The sequence below is a fragment of the Syngnathus floridae genome, chromosome 6 (assembly GCF_059516105.1).
Source record: "Syngnathus floridae isolate MCC-2025c chromosome 6, RoL_Sflo_1.0, whole genome shotgun sequence".
NCBI lineage: Eukaryota > Metazoa > Chordata > Actinopteri > Syngnathiformes > Syngnathidae > Syngnathus > Syngnathus floridae.
This window is the reverse complement of record NC_142418.1, coordinates 15,651,367-15,674,869: the sequence shown is the minus strand read 5'-3', so window position 1 is coordinate 15,674,869 and position 23,503 is coordinate 15,651,367. Positions and strand designations below refer to the sequence as shown.

General features: G+C 42.9%; 2 protein-coding genes across 5 annotated transcripts in view; both read left to right on the top strand.

Moving 5' to 3' along the window:
- Positions 1-13,776, top strand: part of cntn1a (contactin 1a) — a 30,827-nt gene extending 17,051 nt beyond the window's left edge. For all 4 annotated transcript variants that reach the window (XM_088379015.1, XM_088379016.1, XM_088379013.1 and 1 more), the window contains 21 exons: positions 2,350-2,476; positions 2,933-3,111; positions 3,184-3,279; positions 3,751-3,957; positions 4,026-4,125; positions 4,196-4,377; positions 4,601-4,725; positions 5,058-5,175; positions 5,483-5,630; positions 6,354-6,481; positions 7,105-7,277; positions 7,542-7,665; positions 8,524-8,685; positions 8,882-9,031; positions 9,448-9,518; positions 9,695-9,929; positions 10,307-10,410; positions 10,483-10,672; positions 10,754-10,866; positions 10,925-11,084; positions 11,150-13,776. In XM_088379015.1, coding sequence (XP_088235141.1) covers positions 2,350-2,476; positions 2,933-3,111; positions 3,184-3,279; positions 3,751-3,957; positions 4,026-4,125; positions 4,196-4,377; positions 4,601-4,725; positions 5,058-5,175; positions 5,483-5,630; positions 6,354-6,481; positions 7,105-7,277; positions 7,542-7,665; positions 8,524-8,685; positions 8,882-9,031; positions 9,448-9,518; positions 9,695-9,929; positions 10,307-10,410; positions 10,483-10,672; positions 10,754-10,866; positions 10,925-11,084; positions 11,150-11,226 — 2,969 coding nt within the window. In that variant the 3' untranslated portion in view covers positions 11,227-13,776. The remainder of the gene's footprint in view (positions 1-2,349; positions 2,477-2,932; positions 3,112-3,183; positions 3,280-3,750; positions 3,958-4,025; positions 4,126-4,195; positions 4,378-4,600; positions 4,726-5,057; positions 5,176-5,482; positions 5,631-6,353; positions 6,482-7,104; positions 7,278-7,541; positions 7,666-8,523; positions 8,686-8,881; positions 9,032-9,447; positions 9,519-9,694; positions 9,930-10,306; positions 10,411-10,482; positions 10,673-10,753; positions 10,867-10,924; positions 11,085-11,149) is intronic.
- A 920-nt stretch (positions 13,777-14,696) lies between these two features.
- LOC148396844 (PDZ domain-containing RING finger protein 4) overlaps positions 14,697-23,503 on the top strand; it is a 64,129-nt gene continuing 55,322 nt past the window's right edge. The window contains exon 1 of the mRNA XM_088379523.1: positions 14,697-15,144. Coding sequence (XP_088235649.1) covers positions 14,710-15,144 — 435 coding nt within the window. The 5' untranslated portion in view covers positions 14,697-14,709. The remainder of the gene's footprint in view (positions 15,145-23,503) is intronic.

The following is a 23,503-nucleotide window of genomic DNA, read 5'->3' as shown; positions in this document are numbered from 1 at the left end:
CGACTGCGCTGCTTTGATGACGCTCTGGCCTTCAAAGAAGGACACGTGCTGTAAATTTGAGGTCAAAGCGACAACATCTTGTCATGTGGTACTTGGATCAAACCTAGTTTGAAAGATTTAGCATTATATTAGCATATTAGCACACCAATATAAACATCAGAGTTCTTTAGCCAGGTTTATAAATTTGAAGAAGCTTTGTGCTATCGTTTCCTAGCGGTGGTCTATCAAGGCATTTTACTCCCTACAAGTTTTTTTTTTGGCACAAAAAGTAAATTGTAATCAAACTGTCAGCATGAGGTGTACAGCAGGGGGGGGACAAAAGATAGCTTGCCGCTTGGTTGCCCGGAAACAAGTTGAACCAAAGGACAAACCATATTCCCCTCGTATTCCGGTCTCAAAGCGTGCAAAACATTTCATATTCGCCGATTTGGCATATTTATAGCGGGGCGATGACGCATTCGGCGTGTAGGTGGTCTTCCCGCTGAGATCCGCGGCCGAGTTCTTTTCCTTTCCCTGCGAGCAAGATGTTGATCAGCGCCGCTACTTCTCTTCCTCTTCTCTCACTTAACACCCACGCGTGACTTTTAGAAGCTGTCTAGCTGGATGTTCTCAAAAGCTAAATTATAACTCAAGCCAAGCTAACTCTCATTTCCCGCTAGCGTTGTTTTGAAAATTCCGGGCTTCAATCCATCGCAGAAGAGGTCAATTCTTTTGTTTTGTAGAAAACAAATGGATGTTCCGTATTAAAAATTTGGATTTGTGGCAGGAGAAGAAAACATTGTAATCAGATCAGCTAGTTGTGAGAGATGGCAGTCACTTTAGTCTCAGCAGAATAATTCCATCTGGGGCGCACATTTATTTCAGTCAGCGTGTGAATTTTTCACTTCAGAGACAATTCCCCGCCCTGCTTGCCAGTCGGCACGCTCTGTTTTTGTTTTCGCCGAGAATCGTTTCATTGTCGTTTGGACTTGCTCGTCGTCAGTTAGCGTGCGAAGTCAACAATCTCTTTGATATGGTTGCATTCGTGACTAATGGGATAAAATACACATAAAATGACAACAGGTTTTTATTTTTTTCTAGTATGCGCGTAGGAGGAAGAGTCACTCTTTTCACCGAGCGTCAATAAACCATCACATGGACTCGATTTACTCGTAGTTAAGTGTTGCCAAAAAGGAGGAGACAGAGCGATGTTGTTTGTACAGCAATGAAACAAACGTTTGTATTATGGGATGATCGCACGAAACGTTTTGGATGTGGTGAAGAAAGAGGGAATTTAGTTTTTAGTCATTTTCTTGCAGCTGCCTCCTATTTTGCATTTTGACTTGAATGCAAGGTCCATTGTGAAGAGGCCTTTTCTCTTCTCTCCATTTTTAGTCCAAAAAAAGCGCTGAAGGAATAAAATGTCTGAAAGTTTTGCTTGTTTCAAAACTAGTATTGGAGACGGCTGTAAATATGCAAATGAGGCAGCTGTGTGGGTTGCAAAGAGGACACACAAGCGTGTCAGACACAAGTTCACGAGAAGGTGCGAGAGGAGAGACCGCCGTGTCTCCAGGCCTTCTGTGGCCTGCTTTGACAACTCCTCCCCCGCCATCTGTCATATCCCACGATACAGTAAAACAATTGGAGCGCCACCAGGAGTCATCCTCATCCTCTTGTTCTACCTACAAATAATTTATTCACAGCAGTCGCTAATGTTCTCCTCACTTGTGTGTGTGTGTGCGCGGACGCTTAGAATTTAAATTCCTTAAATAGAAAATTTAGAGCTGAAATCCTCCCTCGTTCCCAGAACAGATTTTCTCACTTAATTTGGGTCCCATCGGCCCTGCAGTGACTCATTTCTAGCACTTGCACTTTCATTTCGAAGGGAGCGTTGAGTCCAACCAGTGAGATTAAATCCATCTTGCCACTACTTAATTGCTACACGAATGACCAACCCAAACTCAAATCCTGACATTTAGATCTCCATGCAGCTGCATAAATAAATAAATAAATAAATAAATAAATAAACTATAAATAAATAAATAAACTATAAATAAATAAATACATTTAATATCCCCCAGTTTGTCCATTTAAAAAAAAAAAACTTTTTGCTTTAGCTTGGCAAATCTGAGAAAATTCTGCAAATGTGATCAAATACAGCAGATGTCCGTTGGGGCTGCCACCAAAAATTTCAGGAAAGTCGAAGATCATTTTGAGAAAAAAAAAAAAAAATTCCACCCATCATGCCAAGCCAGCTGTCAAATGCGCCCCAGAACTGTCACCAGTGCTTCACTCTGACTTTGTTGATGTTTGTCAAAGCCGTCCACCTGCTCTCTGTTGTTGTTTACCTTCGGCCTCGTTGGCCTACAGATGAAGCCACAGGTTACGGGCCGGTGTTTGAGGAGCAGCCGGTGGACACCATCTACCCCGAAGAGTCACCCGAGGACAAAATCACCATGAGCTGCCGGGCCCGAGCCAGTCCACCTGCCACATACAAGTAACATATGTTCCACATATCATGACTGGAGTGTTATGGCTTTGAAGGTTCACTCAAAAAGCAAACAAACAAGATGCTTAAGCATTTACCGCATCTTTCCATTTCATTAGACGGCAACAATATGCAAATTCCCGCCATCATTTGTCCTCCCACAAACGACGATTTAACCGTCAATACAAGTGATTAAAGAAAATGGGGGGGAAAAAAACAAAATGTTGTTGGCACCAACTGACACTTCATTTCACAGTGCAGCAAAGCGGACGCTGTTTTATGATGAGCTCAGCCAATTTACATGCAAATGTATGTAAATGGGTTTCCTTGCCGTGTCTTCATACTCGTGTCATCGTTGTGCAGGCGGGAACATCAGAAGGATCATCGCAATGAATTAAAGTGCAGCATTAAACACCATGCACAAACTGTTGATTTTTATTACATTATTCAATTTTTTTCTGGCAGATGGATGCTGGATGGCGTAGAAATCGACCTGAGCGCCGAACACCAACACTACAGGTTGTCGGAAGGCAACCTGGTCATCAGCGAGCCCGTTAAAAACCAACACGAGGGCAGGTACACCTGCTTGGCCAGCAACACCTTCGGGACGATCCTTAGCCGAGAAGCGTCGGTCCAGTTTGGATGTAAGTTTTGTTGAAACGGGACTGCGTGCTAATATTAGCTTACATATGTGATTAAAATTTGTCATTTCGTAGATTTGGACCTTTTCTCGTCGGAGGAGAGGGAGTCTGTGTATGTCAAAGAAGGACAGGGGGCAGTTCTTCTCTGTGCTCCTCCTCCACATCATCCAGGTAAGTAAGATGAAGAATATAATTATTGAAATAATAATCAACCTCGACAAACTTTTACCACACTTTTTGGACCATATTTGCTCACAAGTTGTTCAAATTATGCATCCTGCATAATTTATTAGTCTTGAGTTCATTTTCTGCTGCTTCATATTCAAAGCTGAACGAATATATTTAGTCTCAACCCCGTGCTTTCATATTCATGCAAAATTATAGCCACCAGACAACATCTCTCTTATCCCTCCCTGAGCCAAGAGAATTATATGATTTTAATCTGAAAGGTCAATAAATGAATAATAAATCCTTTTCAGCGTCAAGTGAATGTGCCATTTTTTTTCGCCTCTCTTCAAAATTTGCACCTATTCAGACGCTTCACGCTGAGCTAATGTTGCATTCAAAGCCTCGGCTATTTCCAGAGCGGTTGCTAAGCGTCTGAGACGATGATTGACAGGCGGGCGTTTTGCGTCTGTGCAGCTGACCTGTCCTTCCGATGGATCCTCAACGAGTTCCCCACTTTTATCCTGCTGGACAAAAGGCACTTCGTCTCACAAATAACCGGCAACCTTTACATCTCCAAAGTGGAGGCTTCGGACAGCGGCAACTACTCGTGCATCGCCTCCAGCGCCTCCATCTCCAAGAGCGTCTTCTCCAACTACATCCCGCTGGTTCCCCTCAGCGAACGTCAGTACCTTACTTTTCCATCCCAGTTGCGCCGATCAATTCCAAGTTGTCTTTTCGGCACGCCGCAGGTCCAAACCGGAAATATCCGGCTGACCTCAACGTCAAGTTCCCCGACACCACCACTCTGGCGGGGAGCAATATCACTTTGGAATGCTTTGCTTTGGGAAAGTAAGTTGGAGATAAAGAATTGAAAAAAAGCCACATTATATGGTTGTAAATTGAATTTATTTTTGTCCAGCCCTGTCCCGGACATCCGCTGGAAGAAGTTGAACGGAGAGCTTCCCGCCAACCATGAGGTGCGCATGGCGGGGGCTCACCTGCATCTGCACAACGTACGGCCGGAAGATGGCGGCGAGTATCAGTGCGAGGCCGTCAACTCCAAGGGAAAAGACTATCACAGCGCACATTTGTCTGTGGAAGGTATGTTCAGGCGGGCTTCTTTTTTTGCCTCTTGAATAAAAACAAACCGCGCATGCTAACATTAACTAGCTATGTCAGCAAGCTGAGTCTTGAGTAGTTGTGATATGCATTTGAAATGGCCGCCCCTCTATATGGATAAAAACAAGTGGAATTCGTATTCCACATTAACACAATATTAATCCAAATACCATGTTTAGACTAATGGGGAACATTTTTTTTCCAGCTTTTCCCGAGTGGGTGGAGCACATCAGCAGCGCCGAGGCAGACCTCGGCAGCGCCTACACCATGTCCTGCTCGGCCAGCGGCAAACCCAAACCAAACGTCCGCTGGCTGAAGAACGGAGAGCCGGTAATGTTCAAGCTAAGCCAGCACGATGTCGCTTTGCCGGCCTCGGCTGACAGACTGCTGGCACACAGCCAGCTTGTTATGTCAAGAGAAGTTTCCTCTTGCTTTTGTGCTGCTGCCTGGGTAAACAATTAAAACAAATTAAACAATGTGAAGAGCAGTGACAGCAGAGCGGGGGTGTTAAAATATGCATTTGATACTTTAATGAAGGCCTTTCCTTGTCAAATGAGCATCTCCTCATCTGTGCATGTCAACGTCCGACAGTTTGAATTGCGGCTCTCTGCTCGACAATGCAATGCGGAGAGCTTTAATGAAGGGTACTTGATTGTGCACAGTTGGATAGAGAAGTGATGACGTTCAGCAGCCTGACGTTTGAAGACTCCGGGATGTACCAGTGCATCGCTGAGAATCCCCACGGGGTCATCTTTGCCAACGCTGAACTGCGTGTGTTTGGTGAGACATTTTTAGACGGATACTCCACATTGCTAAATATCTGCTACAATTTGGATTTTCATTCTCATTTTGAAGAACTAAAAAATTCCCGAGGGCACTAAGTACCCACCATATTGACCAATACAGTAGCATAGTAGGTGTAAGTGTTCATGAAAATGATATTATTGCAAGTCTCTGAATACAAACTAATTATCAGAAGAATTGTACAAAAAAAATTAAATACAACTGAACTCTACTCTGCCAGTGATTATTTTTAGAATAATTATTTTTTGCTCAATAATCCATATTACTACTTCTCTCGTTCCAGACTGCGCTCCCACTTTTGAACACAACCCGGTCAAGCACGTCCTCGCTCCTAGAAACGGCCGAGTGGTGATTGAGTGTCGGCCCAAAGCCGCCCCCAAGCCCAAGGTCTCGTGGAGTAAGGACACCGAGCTGCTGTCCAACTCCAGCAGGTGAGCAAGACTCCGCTTCCAAAACGTCCAAAACGCCGCCATGTTACATTTCACCCCTCGACTATGTGGGTCAAAATTCCACATGAAGTCCCAAAATGTGCCGTTTTAGGGATCGAAATAAGCTGCGGATTCCCTAATTCTGATGTGGTTTTCCTGACGTTAAGCTCATCCTGATGGGTAAACCCTTCTCTGACAAAACAAGCCTAATCTGGGGGAAGCCGGGAGACCCCCGACCTTCTTCCCCACCCCCACGGGTGGGATTCAAACGGCGATCAAATTACTATGCAGCATATGCCCCTTAATCGTCTCCGTGGCGTGGATGCTATTTTTCATGCATGAGGTTGAAATATGCAAAGAAAAAAGGGAATCCGACGTCTCTTTTCTTTTTGCCTTCAGCTCACTTTCACCCTCACGCGCTCAAACTTTATTTGAGAAGCATCACGTAGTCTAAGCATTTTTATGACAATTTTTTCATCATCCACGCATGGATTAATACACAGTGGACTTTTAACCTCAACGTTTGCATTATTCAACATTTAAATTTGGACTTTTTTTCCTCAATTAAAATGCATTACAAAAAAACTTGCTGGAATGGATTAATGGGATTTTCATTCATTGCAATAGCAAAAGGTTATTTGACATACATATCTCAAAGCACTACTTGAATTAAGCTCATAAATTTATTCGACCATCGAATCAAACCGCTCTCTCTTATCTCATCAGGATGTTCATCTGGGAGGACGGCAGCTTGGAGATCCTCAATGTGACTCGCACGGACGAGGGCAGGTACACCTGCTTTGCCCAAAACGACCGGGGCAAGGCCAACAGCACAGGCTCTCTAACAGTAACAGGTACATAAAAATGTTTCTTTCTATTTGGTTTGCGCCATGTTGACCTTGGCTGGGAAATCATCACTCCTGCGCTCGCTGACCTTCACATGTCGACCAATGTTAAATAATGACACGTGGAAAGTATAGTTTTGGAACAAATTTAATTTGCTACAAGCATTATGGTATTCTTTCTTAAGAATTTATTAGCTTCAATGGCAAATAATTGTACTGCCAAGTGGATGCAAGCTGAAAAACTCTTCAGCCTGACAGCCCATAAGCGGTTCTTTGCTGCCCCCTTGTGGACAATTGTGCAACTAGCCTAATCCACCATTTTTACCACCTTATGCATTCCACAAGCAGGAAATACGTTTCATATTGCACATGTATGAGTAAAGGTTGACTTTTAAGACACACGGGTGCATCTCAATAAATAATATTCGATTTATTATTTTAGATTTCTTGAGGGATGAAAAAGCTATAATCATCAATATAAATATTTATTTTTCTGTCTGTAATGAGTGAGTGTACATAATAGCGTGCAAAATGTTGCATTTATTTGTTGTATTTATGTATATATGTAATCATGTATACATGCTGTACATGTGTTGTGGATGTATGACGCTTCATGTTGGCGCCCCCTACAGACTCCACAAAGATCACCTTGGCGCCCTCCAACGCTGACGTCAAAGTTGGTGAAAACGCCTGGATGCAGTGCGCCGCGTCACACGACTCCTCCCTGGACATCACCTTCATCTGGTCCCTGGACGGCCGAGTCATTGACCTGGACAAGGACGGGCAACATTACGAACGCACCCCGGTGAGAAACCATCGCAGTCTAATTAAACGGCAATTTCTGATAGCATCCATCGATTCAAACCCTCTGCGGCGTGGCGGTCAGAACTGTGGCCGCTCGCCACACACCACATTGGAATTTGATGGCTTTTACATAATACTTTTGTTTTTCCGCTCATAAAATGTGGTCGGCTTTGATTTAATAGAGTTTAGGAAGTATTCATAACAGTATTTGACTTGCCGTAATGAGTTTAGCACACAGACTTTGACCAATCATTGCCTTTTGTAGAACGGAAGCTCGGATGGCGAGCTGATGATCAAGAAGGCTCAGTTGAAGCACGCCGGGATTTACACCTGCACGGCGCAGACCACCGTGGACAACGTGACCTCCTCGGCAAGCTTGGTTGTCAGAGGTCGGTCACAGACAATTTGTCAGTTGCTCCGCAAACAATTCGCATTCGCCACGCTGACGTTCGAGACATGATCGTATTTGTCAAAAGACTTTATCTCTGGTGATGAAGATCTTTGGCGCCACCATCCAGGCCTGTCCAGATTCGGCCGCGGAATCGCCTCAGTCATCTGAGTTTATTAGTGAAGCTGCGGGTTTGGAGTCAGGCTGATCCCTGCTATCAGGAAATGTTTTTTTTTTCCAGTGGAAGAAATGAGCGTTCATTTTGAAGGCCAACTGTTGGTCAGATCATTGGGCTTGTGTCAGCGTTTCCATCCAGCGTCTCTACCGATGGCTTAACCTCGGAGGAACTTTTATAAACAAACACAACAAAGCAGTCGTTAAGGTCATCAAGGTTCCTTGAAAATGGACAAAGTGTTTTAGAAGTGCGGCAAGTTATTCATTCCATTTAGACTGCTTACCTCCCCTTTGTATGCTAATACTTGATGTGAAACAAAAATAAATTAATTAAATTAATAAATTAATTAAACTAAATGTTTATGAATAAATTATAAAATAAATTAAAGAAAATATATCTTAACATATTCAGTCGGAAAATATTTGATTATCTGATAATAGCTTAAAAATATTTCTTTGATTTTTTGTTCCCTTTGTATAGTAATTATTAATATAATAAAAAACAAAAACATGCAATAAAAATTAATAGTTACTAAATAAAAAGATACATTATGTATTTTTAAAATAATATAGTCTAAAATGAATCAAAATTAGATTAGTATTTATTTTTACTATAATTTATTATTATTAGAACTTCAAGCCATCAAGCAACACTAACTCATACCCCTCCACCTCCTAACCCCAGGCCCCCCCGGCGCCCCGGCGGGGTTGCGAGTGACGGACAAAAGCGACAAGAACGTAACGCTGCAGTGGAGCCGTGGAGCAGACAACCACAGCCCCATCTCCAAATATACCATCCAGTACCGGGACGCCTTCTCGCCGACCGTGTGGAAGAACGCCACCACATGTGAGGACGCCGAATAAACATCCCGCGGCTTTGTAATGACGAGCTATAAAGTGATCCGACACGCCGCTCGGCATGAAATGACACCTTCAAAAATGCTTTCCATAAATTGACGCCCTTTATTGTTTTAAAGAAAAAGTAAACAGAGCTCCTCCGTAACCCACCATCGATTTTTAAGACGTCAACTTTGTCTTTGTAGCTCCGCCGGACGTGGAAGGAAACGCAGAGACGGCCACCGTGGTGGACTTGGTGCCTTGGACCGAGTACGAGTTCAGGTTGATCGCCACCAACACGTTGGGCGCCGGCGACCCGAGCGTCCCCTCTCGCAAAGAGAAAACCCTGCCCTCCAGTAAGTTCACGCGAACGAGTCAGGAAAAAGGTCACGGAACGGAAAAACGCTATTTCGGTCCAGCTTTCCGTGCTGCCTTTCGTTTGTTTTTGAGTGTCTTGAATAACTGCTCGGTTATGATGAGTATCGCAGTAAATACGAGTCAGCGCTGACCTCTTCTGCGAGAAGCCCGAGCGACCGCACAAACCTCCGCAAATGAGCACTTTGAGGAAATCGTGTTCCGAATGTCGAGTCGACAATGAAAATCACAGACGCTCTTTCAAAACAAAAAAAGTGGTGAAGGTGTTGCGCTTGGCACGAGGAGGAGATATTGAGAAGGATGTCGTGGTTTGGTAGTTACAGCCTGTGTGGGTTGGAGTGCTTTGTACGCATTCTTCGCGTGCAGGCTCAGAGTTTTCGCTCTCTTGTCGACGTAGGTCCTGTGGTGGCGCCCTCGGATGTGGGCGGAGGCGGCGGTACCAACAGGGAGCTGACCATCACGTGGACGGTAGATTGGGACTTTTACTTTTTGGGGATTGACTTCAAGTTTAGCTAGCTAGCTAGCTAGATTTAGCTCTGTATATCCATCCATCCATCCACCCGACATATGACATATCTTGCCATTACTGTCTTAAGATAATAATAATAATAATATTAATGTTTTGCCATTACTGTCTTCCCCAGCCCGTCCAGGAGCAGTACTACTACGGCCCGTACTTTGGTTATATCGTGGCCTTCAAACCTCGAGCCGGCGTCGAGTGGACGCAGGTGACAGTGTCGGACCCTCAGGCCAAGCGCTACGTGCACAAAGATCCATCCATCGCTCCTGCGACCGAGTTCATTGTGAAAATCCAAGCGTTCAACAGCAAAGGAGAGGGACCCTACAGTCTGCCCCAGACCATTTATTCGGCACAAGATGGTGAGCGTTTCACACTGTGATGTCATAGCGAGGTCATAGGTCGCTGTGATCAATCAATGTGCTTCTCAGCAAGTTCTCACGTGTCGATTTTGTGGAATTTTAATTCCCTCTTGAACGCGAGACCCATCTTCTGCCCTCTCCTTTTGTTCGGGGGAGGATTATCGAGACACGTGTACCTCGAACGGTTATTAACCTTCACCGGCAGACTGTCGAGATAAGCACTCGCATGCCGAGTCAGGTCGGGTTGCCGTGGCAACACTTGAGCGCAGGGCTTTTACTGCCCCAAATTGAGGTTGAGTGTCTGTTGCAACAAACAAATCACATTTTATTCAAATCCAAGTTTTGTTTTGATGGAGGTCCTCTATGTTTTGCACTAGTGCCCACCGACGCCCCTGCGAACATCGACGGCAAAGCGCTGTCTGCCACCGACGTCGTCGTGTGGTGGTTCCCCATCACGCAGAGCAACATAGACGGATACCAGGTCGGCGCAGAAACAGGACACGGGTGCGTGATTTGAAAACAAACAAAAGGCCAATCCATGTTTGGATCTCAGGTGAAGTATTGGAGGAAAAAGGAGGACAGTGAAGGTGGCGCCCGCAGAGTGTCGGTGCCCAGTCGGGAAAACCATACCAGAGTGGACGGGATGAAACCCGACTCCCTTTACCTCATCGAGATCCGGGGATATAACTCCGCCGGCTACGGCCCGGCCAGCGATCGCCTGGAAATCCGCACCAAGAAGCCGCGTAAGTTGTCAATGACGAGGCTCGGTTACCGCGTGACGTCACGCCACCTTCACCGCTGTTGTTAAAACATGTTTCAATCAGCTCCGGCTCAAGCCCCTCGCATCATCGGTAAAAAGTTCAAGGGCAAGTCGGTCAACGTCGCCTGGGAGCACGTGGAGACGCTGGCGAGCGAGTCACCGGTCGACGGTTACAAAGTGAGTACGCTAAAGCTTCCATCGGAAAAATCCCGCTTACCGTCTGCTCGACCCGCAGGTTCTGTACCGACCTCAACAGGGCCATTCCACGGGCACGCTGTACATGACCCACCGGCGGCACATTGAACTCCCCCTCCACGAAAACGAGACCTACGTGGTGGAGGTCCGAGCGTATTCCGAGGGCGGCGACGGGGCTGTGGCGCAAATCCTCATCACGGGTAATTCTTTTAGTTTCACCGCATTTTATGAGCTCGCTTGTAAAAGCGGCACGTGTGTCTCTCAGGAGGAAGCGTCACGCCCGCCCGACCTCTCAGCACGCTCGGCCTGCTCCTGCTAGCCGTTCTCTGCCTGAACCTCTGAATGTAGCGACATCTTTGTCTTCACCTCCCACGTGAAGGACACTTTATCACGGTTGACCACCTAGAAAGACTTTTCGGGACTCTTTCCACAATCGTCCGGTTCCGCTCATTCCAACTCTTCCCCTTTCCGGAAGATTCTTGTGGGAATGGACGGAAACGCTTGGAAGTGGGCGGTCCTTATTTATCCACAAGAAGCTTCTTTGGAGGAGTACGAAAGGAGCTCCGTCAACTTTTTTCAAATATGCCTTATGTAAATATCTGCGCTTATCTTTCACAGACACGTCTTTCAAAATCACAGCAGTTTTTTGACATTTTTTTTGTTTTTTTACACGAGGAAATAATCTGAGCTCAATTTGTGAAGGATAAGCGCACGTGTTTACGAGTATCAATATATTGTATGTCTTTCTTGACCCGCACTTCGGTTTCTGTTTGGTTGTTTGTTTTCATACTAAAAGTAAAGAAGAGCCTCGGCTAAGTGGGATACAGTCAAAGCAAAAAAGTCAAGATGGCCGACGTCGCTGAGACAAGACCGTATTTTCTCATGTAGTAGCCACGACCAGGCTTCTATTTGGGGTGAGGCATTTCTCGGAGGACGGCTTTAATGTATATATTTTAAATCATATTCAAATAATGAGACTTAATCATTTAAATGTTATTTATTAGATGACATAAATATATATATATATATATTGGAAGGCATTTATTTGGGGCGCGGTTTTCATTTAATCAAGCGGACGACCAACCCTGTGACCAATTGAGGAATCATTTCTATTCGATTCAAGGCTACTATTTGAGGAAATACGGTACTTTGATGAATTTTACGCTGCCAACGTTTACAGTAACAATTTGGGAAAAATATTTTCTCTTCCTCTGCGAACGGACAAAAGTAAAGTTTTTTTTTTCAATGTACTTTCTGTAGGTGTATTGACCATCTACGTTTGTCTTTCAAGTGTACTTAGGGTTGCAGAAAATGTGCCGATCTTTGAAAAGTCAGCAAGGATTCAGTTAACACGATACATACCGCCGAAATTTATGAAGCGAGTACTCGGCCACGAGCGGAGGAGGCCCTCAACACGCTGCTGACGCTGCCAAACAAACTGTTTGCTGTAACACGACCAACTGAAAAAGCACAAAAGCAGATGCTTGGATTGGAAAGTGAAGGCGAGGACGTGAAAAGTCATCTTCTGTCCTGGCGTGTCACTCCGAGCGACCTGAATTTATGACACTCGGCGCTCGGACGGCTTTGTTTTGGATGACAGCCACTCGCTTTGCAGGCTGCGTTGTCGCATTTTAGCAGCAACTTAGACAGCGTCGACCCAGACGATATCTTGTATCGTTTGTCATTTATTCCTGTTGTGTGTTTATAAGTAAACTGGATTGAATGATTTCTGGACACTGAAGCATATGCAAGACCGCTGACATGTTCTTGTTTGTTGGCTCAAATTATTTTTTTTTTTTTGCTTTGGCTGTATCATAAGAAACCCAGCAAAGGTTGGAGGTATGTTTGTTTACGTGCAAAGTTTCCATCAAGCAGTCTAGTACAGTTCAGTTCACCAGGGAACGTTTAAGATGGTTAGAATCCGAACGATCTCTGTCAAATCAGTTCGTGGACAACAGCGTGTACAGCGCCACCTTATGTGAGCAAATTGTATCGCAATAATTAGTTACAAACTGTAATTTCGGCTATATAATGATAGAAAAAATATCGAAATCTGTTTTTTTTATTACTTTTAATTACTTATATGTTCTCCAATGTTTATAAATAATAATTCTTGTTTTGAAACATGTGACGAAACACTGACGTCACAAGTGTGAGACCGAGTTGACTGTATGGCTGATTAAAAGTTCATAAATCATATCAGAAAGCCTGGTAATTTACTTATTCAGAGGCCTATTTATTATAAGATTTTTAAAAATGTTTAAAAAAAAAAGTGAGCTGAACTGAACTTTGTACTGCTAAGTGGAAACAAAGTTTTCTCTTTGCCCGCAAGAGTCACCGTTTTAATTCCCATAACAGGACAACATGCCTAGCTCCTACTACTACTACCATTATGTTATTGTTTTTTTAAAAAAAAAGTGTCATTCGTCGATTTTCAACTTTGATTTGTACAACTTTAACTTCCCTCAATGCTGCGTTCGGATGTGATGGTGGCCGTACGTGCTTTCCGTGTTGTGACCATCCACCGCAAAGTGCTTCTCCCCAGTTTGCCCCCTTCCATGCAAGAGATGAGCGCAAAAAGGGTTGCCAAATGCATGATTGCCTTGAAGTTAGCAACATATTTTTTCTTCTCACGTTCCAAGCTGTGGCGCTTACATTGTAACGTGCATGAGAGATACATTCCATCCTGCGTGGCGTCCCTTTATGGCAACTTGAGTGTCCCAACGAAACGTCATCCGTGCTTTAGTTGCCTGTCAATCGTCATGAAGTTTTGGAGGCTGTTTTTTAAATTTTTTTTTTTCTAGAAAGAGCATCTAAAGCTTAGCACATGAGGGATCAAACTGGAATTGTTCTTTGACTGGGCAAGAAACAATAAAAGTGTAGTTAAACTATTGCTTGTGTCCATCTTGATGATGGAGCAGCTTAATTTGATTTCTTGTTGAGTTTGCCAGAAAGAAAGAGGGGGAAAAAATCTTCCATGTTTTCTTTTTCCTCGTCACAGTTTATCTTTACTGCTTTTGAATCTATAGCAGATTTTGTCATAGCAATAAAAATAGAAACGGGTGCATCATTTATGATTGAGGCTTAAATGACCAAGTTTTCTGCTCGGTTCAAGAGCGAACGATGATGATTATACACCGAACAGATTCAACGGATTTAAGATGCATTTCATCAATCTGTCAAAATGTCGGCGCCATCTTAAGCAAAAACATCTGCTGGACTTTAGTGTCCTCTCAGGTGTCCAGCAGATGAAAAGAAGATTTATGATGGCACTTAGTCTCCTGCTTCAAATTCAAACAGATGAAATGGAACATTAAGATGACTAAATTAAGAGTGGCTATTCATTACAAAGAAAATATTTTGTAAATAAACATCAATTTGACAAAACATTGAACTAGTTATGTTTAAAATGATATATAAATTATTTTTAAAATTATATTTAAAATGTTTTATCATAGGTATAATATAAATTGATACATTAATATAATTTAAAAAATAATTAAAAATAAAAATATTATTAGTAAATGTCATCTTTTTTGGGAGTGGGGAATAAAAAGAAATAAAAACAAGATAAATCATTTCAAAACTTTTTCCACCATTAACATCACCTGTGACACTCAATTGAAAAGAAAATCTCTAAGGTGCAAAGTAAAAATAACTGAGATGATGGGATTGCATAAGTAAGCACACCCTCTTCCAAATGGGATGTGTGCATGTGTTCAGGCTCAACCAATCACGTTAAAATCTCTAAATTTAGAAAAAATGTTAAAAAGGTGGGGTCAGAGTTCAATGGAGCAGTGGGTGGTGAAAAGGTGAGTCCGCGCAATGACGTCACACATCTCCCCACACGTCCGGACTGCAAACGCTTTCGAACCTTCCAGTGTGTCCAAACTTTGTCCCGAGCGGAAGCAAACTAAAACTATGTGCGCCGAATGCTCGACATTTTGCAGACAAACTCCGTCAGAGGCGAACCTGGATGAGAGGATGGAAGAACCGCAGACGAAAGGAGAACCGGCGAGTTGTCAGCGGGGAAGCGGGCAGCCCCAACCGGGCGAGGGCGCCTCTCGGGCTGGACCGGACTGCCTGGAGCAGCTGCTCGCCCTCACTGGCGCCCTGGAGGAGAGGAGATCCGCTTGGGCGCAGAGAGCTCGACTGTTGGGGCTGGAGGGTGTTGAGCCGCCGGGGGATCAACTCTGGAGGCTCCGTCAGTGTTTGGCGCACATGGACAGCATTGCATTGCAGCTTTTTGACTATTACCAGGTAAGTTTGCATTACTTTTTCATAACAATGTGGATTATTTAAAAAATGTTCTTGTCAGCAAAGACTGAGTATGTCATAAAAATCAATTCATCCATTGCATCAACTTTGAATGTATTCACTATTTTGTATATTTTGGTTAAACCCTATCATGGCAGATGAAAAAACATTTCAAATTTTTCTGATTAAGGAATAAAGAAGGTAACATTTGACTACATTAGTTAGAAATCAATGCTGATGTTTGTTTTTGTAAGAGTTAGTGATACTGTACTGCAAAAAAAAAAATAATCGATGTGTTTTTCTGATAATGAGGAGAGGACTTGACTTTCAATTTTCTATATGTATTTGTTTTTTTTACATCAAGACTATTACATCAACTAGATCAAGTTAGTAATTTTGGAGTGAATGGAAATGCCATTCCCATTTACTAGGTCGCCATCACTTACCAAAAACTGTACAGAAATAGAAAACAATTTAAGTCAATTAAGATGACAGGTTAATTTCATTCCGCACAGTGCAAGTGGATAGGCAACTCGTCAACCTCTAAACATTTGTGGTGTGAAGACGACAAATTGACTAGTCTGCAACCAAAGTTGGTTTGAGTCACACACTCCATTCTGGCTGAATACTTGGAAAAAAAAAATACAAGAGGGGAATTAAATGGGAGCAGCTTAGTAGCCATAGTTGTTTTTAAAGTGCTCGATGAATAAAGCTGAGTTGGCTTTGGTCTACCAGAGCAATTTACTTTGATGATGTAATGTCTGCTGAGTCACATGACTCACTTAAAAAAAATTTTTAAAAAAAATCTTCTAATCATATTTTACTGGCAGGGTGTGATGACACAACTTTATATCTCACAATTGTACAAAATTGTTATCACCATTGTTTATTTGGGGGATTTTGAGCCTTTTCAAATCTTTCTCAATGCCTTTCCGTTTAATTTTTGACTGCTGACTTAGCTCAGTCTGAATATTGACTTTGAAAATCAAGCCTGCTTGTTCTAACTAAACTAGTGGCATCCATCCAAATGTATGTGAAATGAGTTTAGGGGATGTTTTTCTTTTTCCTCAGCAGATCATGTATCAGTGTCTGGATAGTTACTTTTTGTGTGTGCAAAAATTAGTGTTGTGTTCTCGTACCACTTGTGAATGTTTTTATGACTGTGGAGTCTAAAAATTACAAACCCAAGCGATATTGTCAGGCACATTAAATGGCGTCTATAGCATTGGTGTCAAACCCAAGGCCCGGGGGCCCAGATATGGCCGGCCACATCATTTTGTGTGGCCTGCAAAGACAGTTCATTGTTGGTATTCGGTTGCTACCAACAATCAGCTGTCGTACGCGAGCGATTTATTGTCCCGCTTTTGAGCTTCCTGGAAATGCCTTGGTGTCGGTTCTGCTCCGTCTGTCACTTGACTAGGAATTTACATCTCAGCTGTTTATCCCTCAAGCGTCACTATTTCCTATTCCCACTCCAATTCAACTGACATATGGACACGTCAAGTCCTTAACGCCAACATGAACGCGTGCGCTAGCATATTATTTCTGGACGGATTGGACTCGGATGAGCCACGCCTCTTTAATGGCACGTTTAACCTCACGCTGCCCCCAGTTTTCATAGACGTTGGTTTGGCCCACGCGTGGAGCTAATAATGCATTATGCTGACATCAGGATTATGACAGGCTGAGGTTTTTAAAGTCAAATGCTTCCATGTAGGTTTTCGGACGGCATGTTAGCGTTGGCCTGGACTCCGTTAGGCCACGCTGCTCTGTTGTTCTAGGCAGGAGGTGTGAAAAGTGAAACGTTCCAAGACCTCCGTGGTTGTAGCGGGAGGTCTTTTGGGTGATTTGGTCACTGCTTCTGAAAAAGGACCTATTGTTAATGGCCGATTTCCATCCAAACCTGATCCAGATTTGACATATAAATTCAATATCAGATTTAATGTGGGCTTGTTATATTTTATAGAAGGGCGTAAACACATTTTTTCCACTTTTTTTTGTCATTTTAAAGAAGTATGATCATGCTATTTTAGGCTTTCCACAGATAATTATGAGCATAATTATATTTATTTATATTATAGTTGTTGGCTATTTTTCTTTAAATGCCCAACAGGCAAATTTCAACTCTCAGATGCAGGAAGCGCTTAGTGAGTGGAGCAATTCATCATCTTTCAGGCAAAGCTCAGCTTGTTGGTCTTATTTGCTTTGCAAGCTTGATGCACTTACCAGGTTCTTTTATGGCGCGTTGATATTTTTAATACTCTCAACAGCTCAAAGTATCTGGCCTCGGCGCTAGATTAAATCCGGCTTTCAAGCATGAAGTTTTTCTTCTAAAATTAAATTTGAGTAGAATATTAAGTGTCAAAAGTGTAGTTTGGGATGCAGGCGCGCTTGAATTTAGTGGATCGTACTCCTCTTTCACGCCCACTGCGATCTGGCCAGAATGTAGAAAGTGTAATGATGCCATTTGGCCAGCAGATGGCAGAAAAACCACACTGTGGATAGCGCACTGCATCTTTTACAAACAGGTTGCAAGGTGGATGTATGCATAGTTGAATGAATAAATAAATGAATAAATAAATAAATAAATAAATGACTAAATAAATAAATACATGTTGCAGGGTGTACCCCGCCTTTGCCTAAAGCCAACTGAGAGAGATTCGGGCTGACCGGCAGCCATAATGAGGAAAAGCGTTATATAACCGTCAGACAAGTATAAAATGTCCTGAACCGCTGTATAATAAAACTGCTCAAGATTGAAAGAGTAACAAAAACTACTCACCATTTGATGACACCCTTGATGACAATGCTGCACATAAACATATACATAAAGTAATAAGGGAGCCAGCAAGGATCTCAAACAAGCAAGTTAATAAAGCTCCAATGAAAATTTCTCATATAGTGAACAGTAAAATGCCAAGCTTAATCATTCCCCTTTTATTTGTTTTGCTCTTCTATTCTTCCAGCCCCACTCTCCCTTTCTCCTCCACCAGACAATTTTATAATTATAGATGCTTCCTTTGGGTCTTGTTAAGTGTAAAGTGTGCTGGTCAGCATCGTCTTGTAGTGTTTAATAACCTTTGGCCGCTGCTTTGGGGGCTTTCAAAAGAAAACACTCTACTTTTATATTTCTAAAAGTTAAATCTTCCCACTGTCTTATTGCCTCATGCTACATAATGCGGCATACACATTCTTTACCGATTTTTAAAATGACTCGTGTGCAGTTAGTTGTAATACCAAAACTGACCAGTAAGAGGCAGTGTCCGGGGCATTCAGACTGTTGGCAAACACAAAAAACGAATTTTAAGATGCTGGGCTAACTGTTACCTTGTGTGGTTAACTACATTTCCGTTTTAAAATGTTCTCCCACGATCTTTTTTGCTATCGAAGTCAGTTAAGGCCATAAAATAATCACCCCTTCTGCTTTCCCGCTTTGTCGGAATGAAATCAGTCACACTTCATTTGCTTTACGTAATCTCATCGAGCCAATTCTCTTCCCTGGTGCCTACCATAACCACGCTAGCGGACGGGTTGGATCAACAAATGTTTGGTCCGCAATTTGGACTGTGGATGGGCAAACAATGATTTCTACTTGTTGAAAAAGCTTCCGTCGGCCCTATCGAGCCCACGGGAGGAACACGAGACAAATTTGCTTTCCTCCCATTAGTCTGCAGCAGCTGTTGATTAACTTTCAATAGACTCTCGCTCGTTGGTTTCCTCCTCCTTGCCCTCTTAATGAATGCCGGCGATGATTTGGCTGCCATTGTCTTTCCTCATCACTACAAATAGCTGCTGAGAGCTGCCGCACAGCGGAATCAATAGCGCCTGACGGAGCCGCTCACAGCTTACTGATGACAACAATTCGGGGAATCTTAAATATGATTTTTTTTATTTGCGGGTGGCAAACACGTGAAGAAAACAATTCCATCATATGCAATTCTTTGTCTTCCCTTAGCTACCTTTTCCAGGATGAGCCAGCGTGATTCATCATTTTGGTTTCATCGAATTTTTATACCCTGTGTATCTACCCCCACCCTTCATATTTTCTTCTTTCCCTCTGCATTTTAAAGCGATCTCAAAGATCCCTCCATCTTATCATTGTGCATGTTTGTGTACACCAAAAAGGCCATGAATCAGACCTGCATTTGCACTCTGCATAATGTCTCTCATGTTTGGATGAGGAAATGTGGGGGATCTTATGAATAATACAAAGCTGCTCAGTCTTGGGTGCCAGTATGGGTGATAATAAAGCAGGTTTCTATTAATGTGGGCCAACCTGGAGAGCCCTGTGCATTAGCTGCGGACGGCCGGTGATAAATCAGCCGGTTGCACGGCGGCTCGCCTGGCGCTGGCCAATCCCTGCGATGGTCTCCCGGAGCTGTGCCACATGATGAGGCGAGCCATTCGCAATACCCTCCTTACCCCGGCACCACGGGTCTCCGGGGTGGCTTTTAATCGCCACAAATGGGCGGCGATAACAACTGGTTGTATTTCACGCTCTGTCCGATAGTTACGACCTGCTGTAGATTTTACGACAAGATGTCAGGTTCCTGGCATAATTGGCTCTTCTATGTGGATTTTTACGAGTCTGTTTACTCTGTGTAGAGCACTCGTCTCCAGGATGCTCTCCGCCGGGTCCGCTGGGTTCTTCAGCTGACGTCTGATGGGGGAGGTTTGGTGAGGATCCGATTCTGGGTAGCCTACTGATTGATGCGCCTTAGGCGAAAGCCGGCAGTCCTCGACGTGATCCGAGACAAACGCGACGCGTTTACGTGTCAGCAGAGTCTCGCCGCTGATGGATGCCTGCTGTCTGGACGAATCCATGACTATCTCTCATATATTCATATTAGGAATGAGAATAATTTTGTATAGCGGGGTAGTCGAAGCCATTTTGAAGCAGAGGAGGAAAAATGAGTCTGTTGGACTCAAATACTTTGAGAGTGAAGCTGTGCCACCATTCCTCAGATGACAATAAAATTGAAAGACGGAAAAGATTTTGTTTGCTAACAAAGTTAGAACGTCATCTTCTTATTTGTCGTATTCACTCTTGGAGTACTCACCGATACCGAGTACCGATACCGCAAGTACTTTTGATGTATAACATTTCAGTTAGCACAATGACTAAAAATTGTAAACAAAAACCTCTGTAGCAATTGTCAGATTTAAGTATCAGTAGCTGGTATCGACGTTCTCCACAAGTACCGATAGCATGTGTGCTTAACATGCTCAATTCGGAGCGGCTGCGCTTGGAAAGAGGATGGTTTCATCAGCAGATGAGAAAGCATTAAAAATAATCTGTGTCTGTGGGGAACACTGCTGCGCATCTCTGAAGCCAAGGAGCCGTGGCAGAATTAGTTTTGTCGACTGATCTGCGCGTCCCTTTTCATTACTCTGTGTTAAGTCTCTGAAAGCCGTGTTATTATTCAACATATCTTTTCACCTGTCACCAACCTCTGAGTGGCACCCAGGTAAAAAAAAAAAAAAATCGGAATTACAATCACTGAGGTAATCTTAAATTGCTACGTTACAATTTTATTTTCGCGTCTTATCAAACTACAAAGTATAAAGGACCTAGAATAGACACCTGTGGTACCCCATTTAAAAGATGCCTTCCGATTAAGCTGGAAATAAGACTCCAAAAAAAAAAATCCCCATATCTGTCACAATAACAAACAAGTTAACCTTTCCCACCAACTATAAAAAGTGTGTGAAATGCAGTATTTTTCTTTTGTAATTGTTTTGAAAACAACATAAAATGTAGATGATGGATTCTATCAACCTCACAAACCAGGTTCTGGTTGGATTTACCGTCGAAGATGTGACCTTATCACACTGTCGTGAGTTTCTATACTGTTCATAAATTTGGGGGGGGGGACCTGTTATTACAGGAAGGGATATGTCAGGTAATATGATGTTCCCTGCCCTAATCACGCTTCTGCAGACATTGCTTTGTTTCCTAAAGGTTAACCGAGCCTCTGGAGTGTTGCTGGATATCTCCCCAAAGCCACCCCCTGCCGCTTTATCTCTGTTGTGGAGAGAAGTGAGGCTTTTATGGGTTTATAGTTTTATGTTTTCTCCATTGGAGCTTGTCCGTCAGCAATAACCTTTTGAAAACTTTTCAAAGCTGCGTGTTTTAAAAGCTAACTTCTACACACACTTACGAGACCACACGGTGTTTTCGAAAAACCAATGTGGAGGGGGGGTCAAATATGTTCTCCTATTTTGAATTGAAATGGAATGTTTTCGGATTTTCCTACTTGAGTCAAGGTAGGATTTTTTTTTTTTTTGATAATGTCAAGAGGTGACAGAATGTACTCGGCCTGTCAAGCGGAGCTCCCGACGGAAGACAACACACTCGGCTTCAGTCACTCCTTTTCATTTTCTTCTCCGACGTTGCCTATGTGAAGCGACCCCCCCCCTGTGTTTTGTGACACGCCTCACCCAACGTGTGTGCGTTTGCGTGACGGTGAATGTGTGTGTTTGCCCTTGTCGGGTTTGGTGCCGCTCGTGCGGACTCCTGCTGTGCAGCGGCGTCGCCCCACCTGCTGCACGTCTTATCGCACACATCAGTTCAGAAAAATGTTGTCAGCGTCTCAGACACACACACACACACACACCTCAATGAATAATTAAGAAGGCAACCGTGTAGATAAGAGGCCAGCGTACCTGGAGGAGTGTTTTCCCGTCACCTTTGTGTCAAACACATTTGGATTAAACATGATGTGTTTTTGTTCTTGGCTTCATGTCAAAGTTCTGGAAGCATGAGGCACAAAAACACTTGGTTGAGTTAAAATGATATTTATAGCTTTTTTTTTTTTTGGTTTCTTACATACAATATATTCCAATCGGGTAAAGATGATCTGTCTCGAGTGTGAAACTAATAACGTTATAAAAAGGCTTTTTAAAAATTATTTATTTGTTATTCATTATTTATTTATTTGATTAAAATCGATAAAAGTGTGCATGTAAAATCAAATATTTGTAGATGTCGTCAGTGTATAATGGAGGACGCTGCTCTCATGGCAGTCGTACCGCTGAGAGCCATTAAGGGGCCAGTTTTTTATGACATTCTGGATTATGGATGCTTTGTGCGTGCAGCTTCATCTGAGGTCATAAACGTGGGCCCAGTCAGCAAACTTGACTCATTATGAGACATTTAAATGTAATTATTTATTGATAACGCTTCTGATCTATCGTTCCGGTCGCAACGCAACCTTTTGGCCGATGAGATAGCCAGGTAAGCAATATTTGCTGAAGAGTCTTCACGAAACGAGATTTTATTCTGCGGTCAAGAAATCAGAATTATTTTCATAATATACCAGTTATATTAAAATATAGCAGCAAAGAGACGGAAATAGTTTCAACAAACTATGTACTTATCCATAATTCATTTAAAAAAAAAAAAATCACACATTGATTTCATGGAGCATGTAAAGTTTTACTGGCCATGTGATGAGAGATTTTGACTGAGTGCCAATGAAAGTGTGCCCGCTTGAACATCGGTCAGCAGCAGAATAATAAAGCTGTTGAACCGACACGCTTTATGAAAGACATTTTTGCTCACTTAAGGTTTTATTATAAGCCGTGACCGAGCTCGGGCGGGCTTTGTTGAGGAAATGACATTAGTTCAACGGCCGATCGACTGTTTTCCGAGATGAGCGCTCACTTGTGTATCAGTTGATAAACTACTTCGAAGCCGTTATTTACATTTCACAATGTAAGCTGATTAAAGATAGCTAAGGTGGAAACTCAGACCTTAATGGACATGATCATTGAGCTCATGGCAGTTACCTAATTGACTTTTCTCGGTCTTGGATTAATGGCGCAGACGAGCTCTTTGGACAGTGACATGGGTAGCTAGCTTATTATTCAAAAACATCTAATATATTTTTTAAATGACTTCGACATCCCAAGGAAACATTTTATACAAATGCCTACATCAAATTTGTTCCATACTTTTGTATAATTGTGTTCTGAGTTGTCGGTGAACGTTTGCTAAAGAGCTAGCTTAAGTGGCGTCGTAGCAAAATAGGTTTTTTTGCAATGTGAATCAGAGCAGTGGGCTAATCAACAGCTCTCTCTGTGTGTTTCCTCAAAATGACAAAATTCTGCTTGCGACTAGTCAGAAATCATCCAAGGTCATCTTGCTCCTCAAGAAGATTGAGACCATGCACTATTTCATCAGGATATGACAGGATATACCACTTCTAGTTTTTCCTGCCAAGGTGAACGAAACAATCAAATCAATCACAGAGATATTTATCTATCAAAGAAAAGACGGAATAAGATCCACTCCGTTGGCATGGAAACCGGATATTTTTCACAAAGGCATGCCAGGCACTATATTACACAAACAATTTCT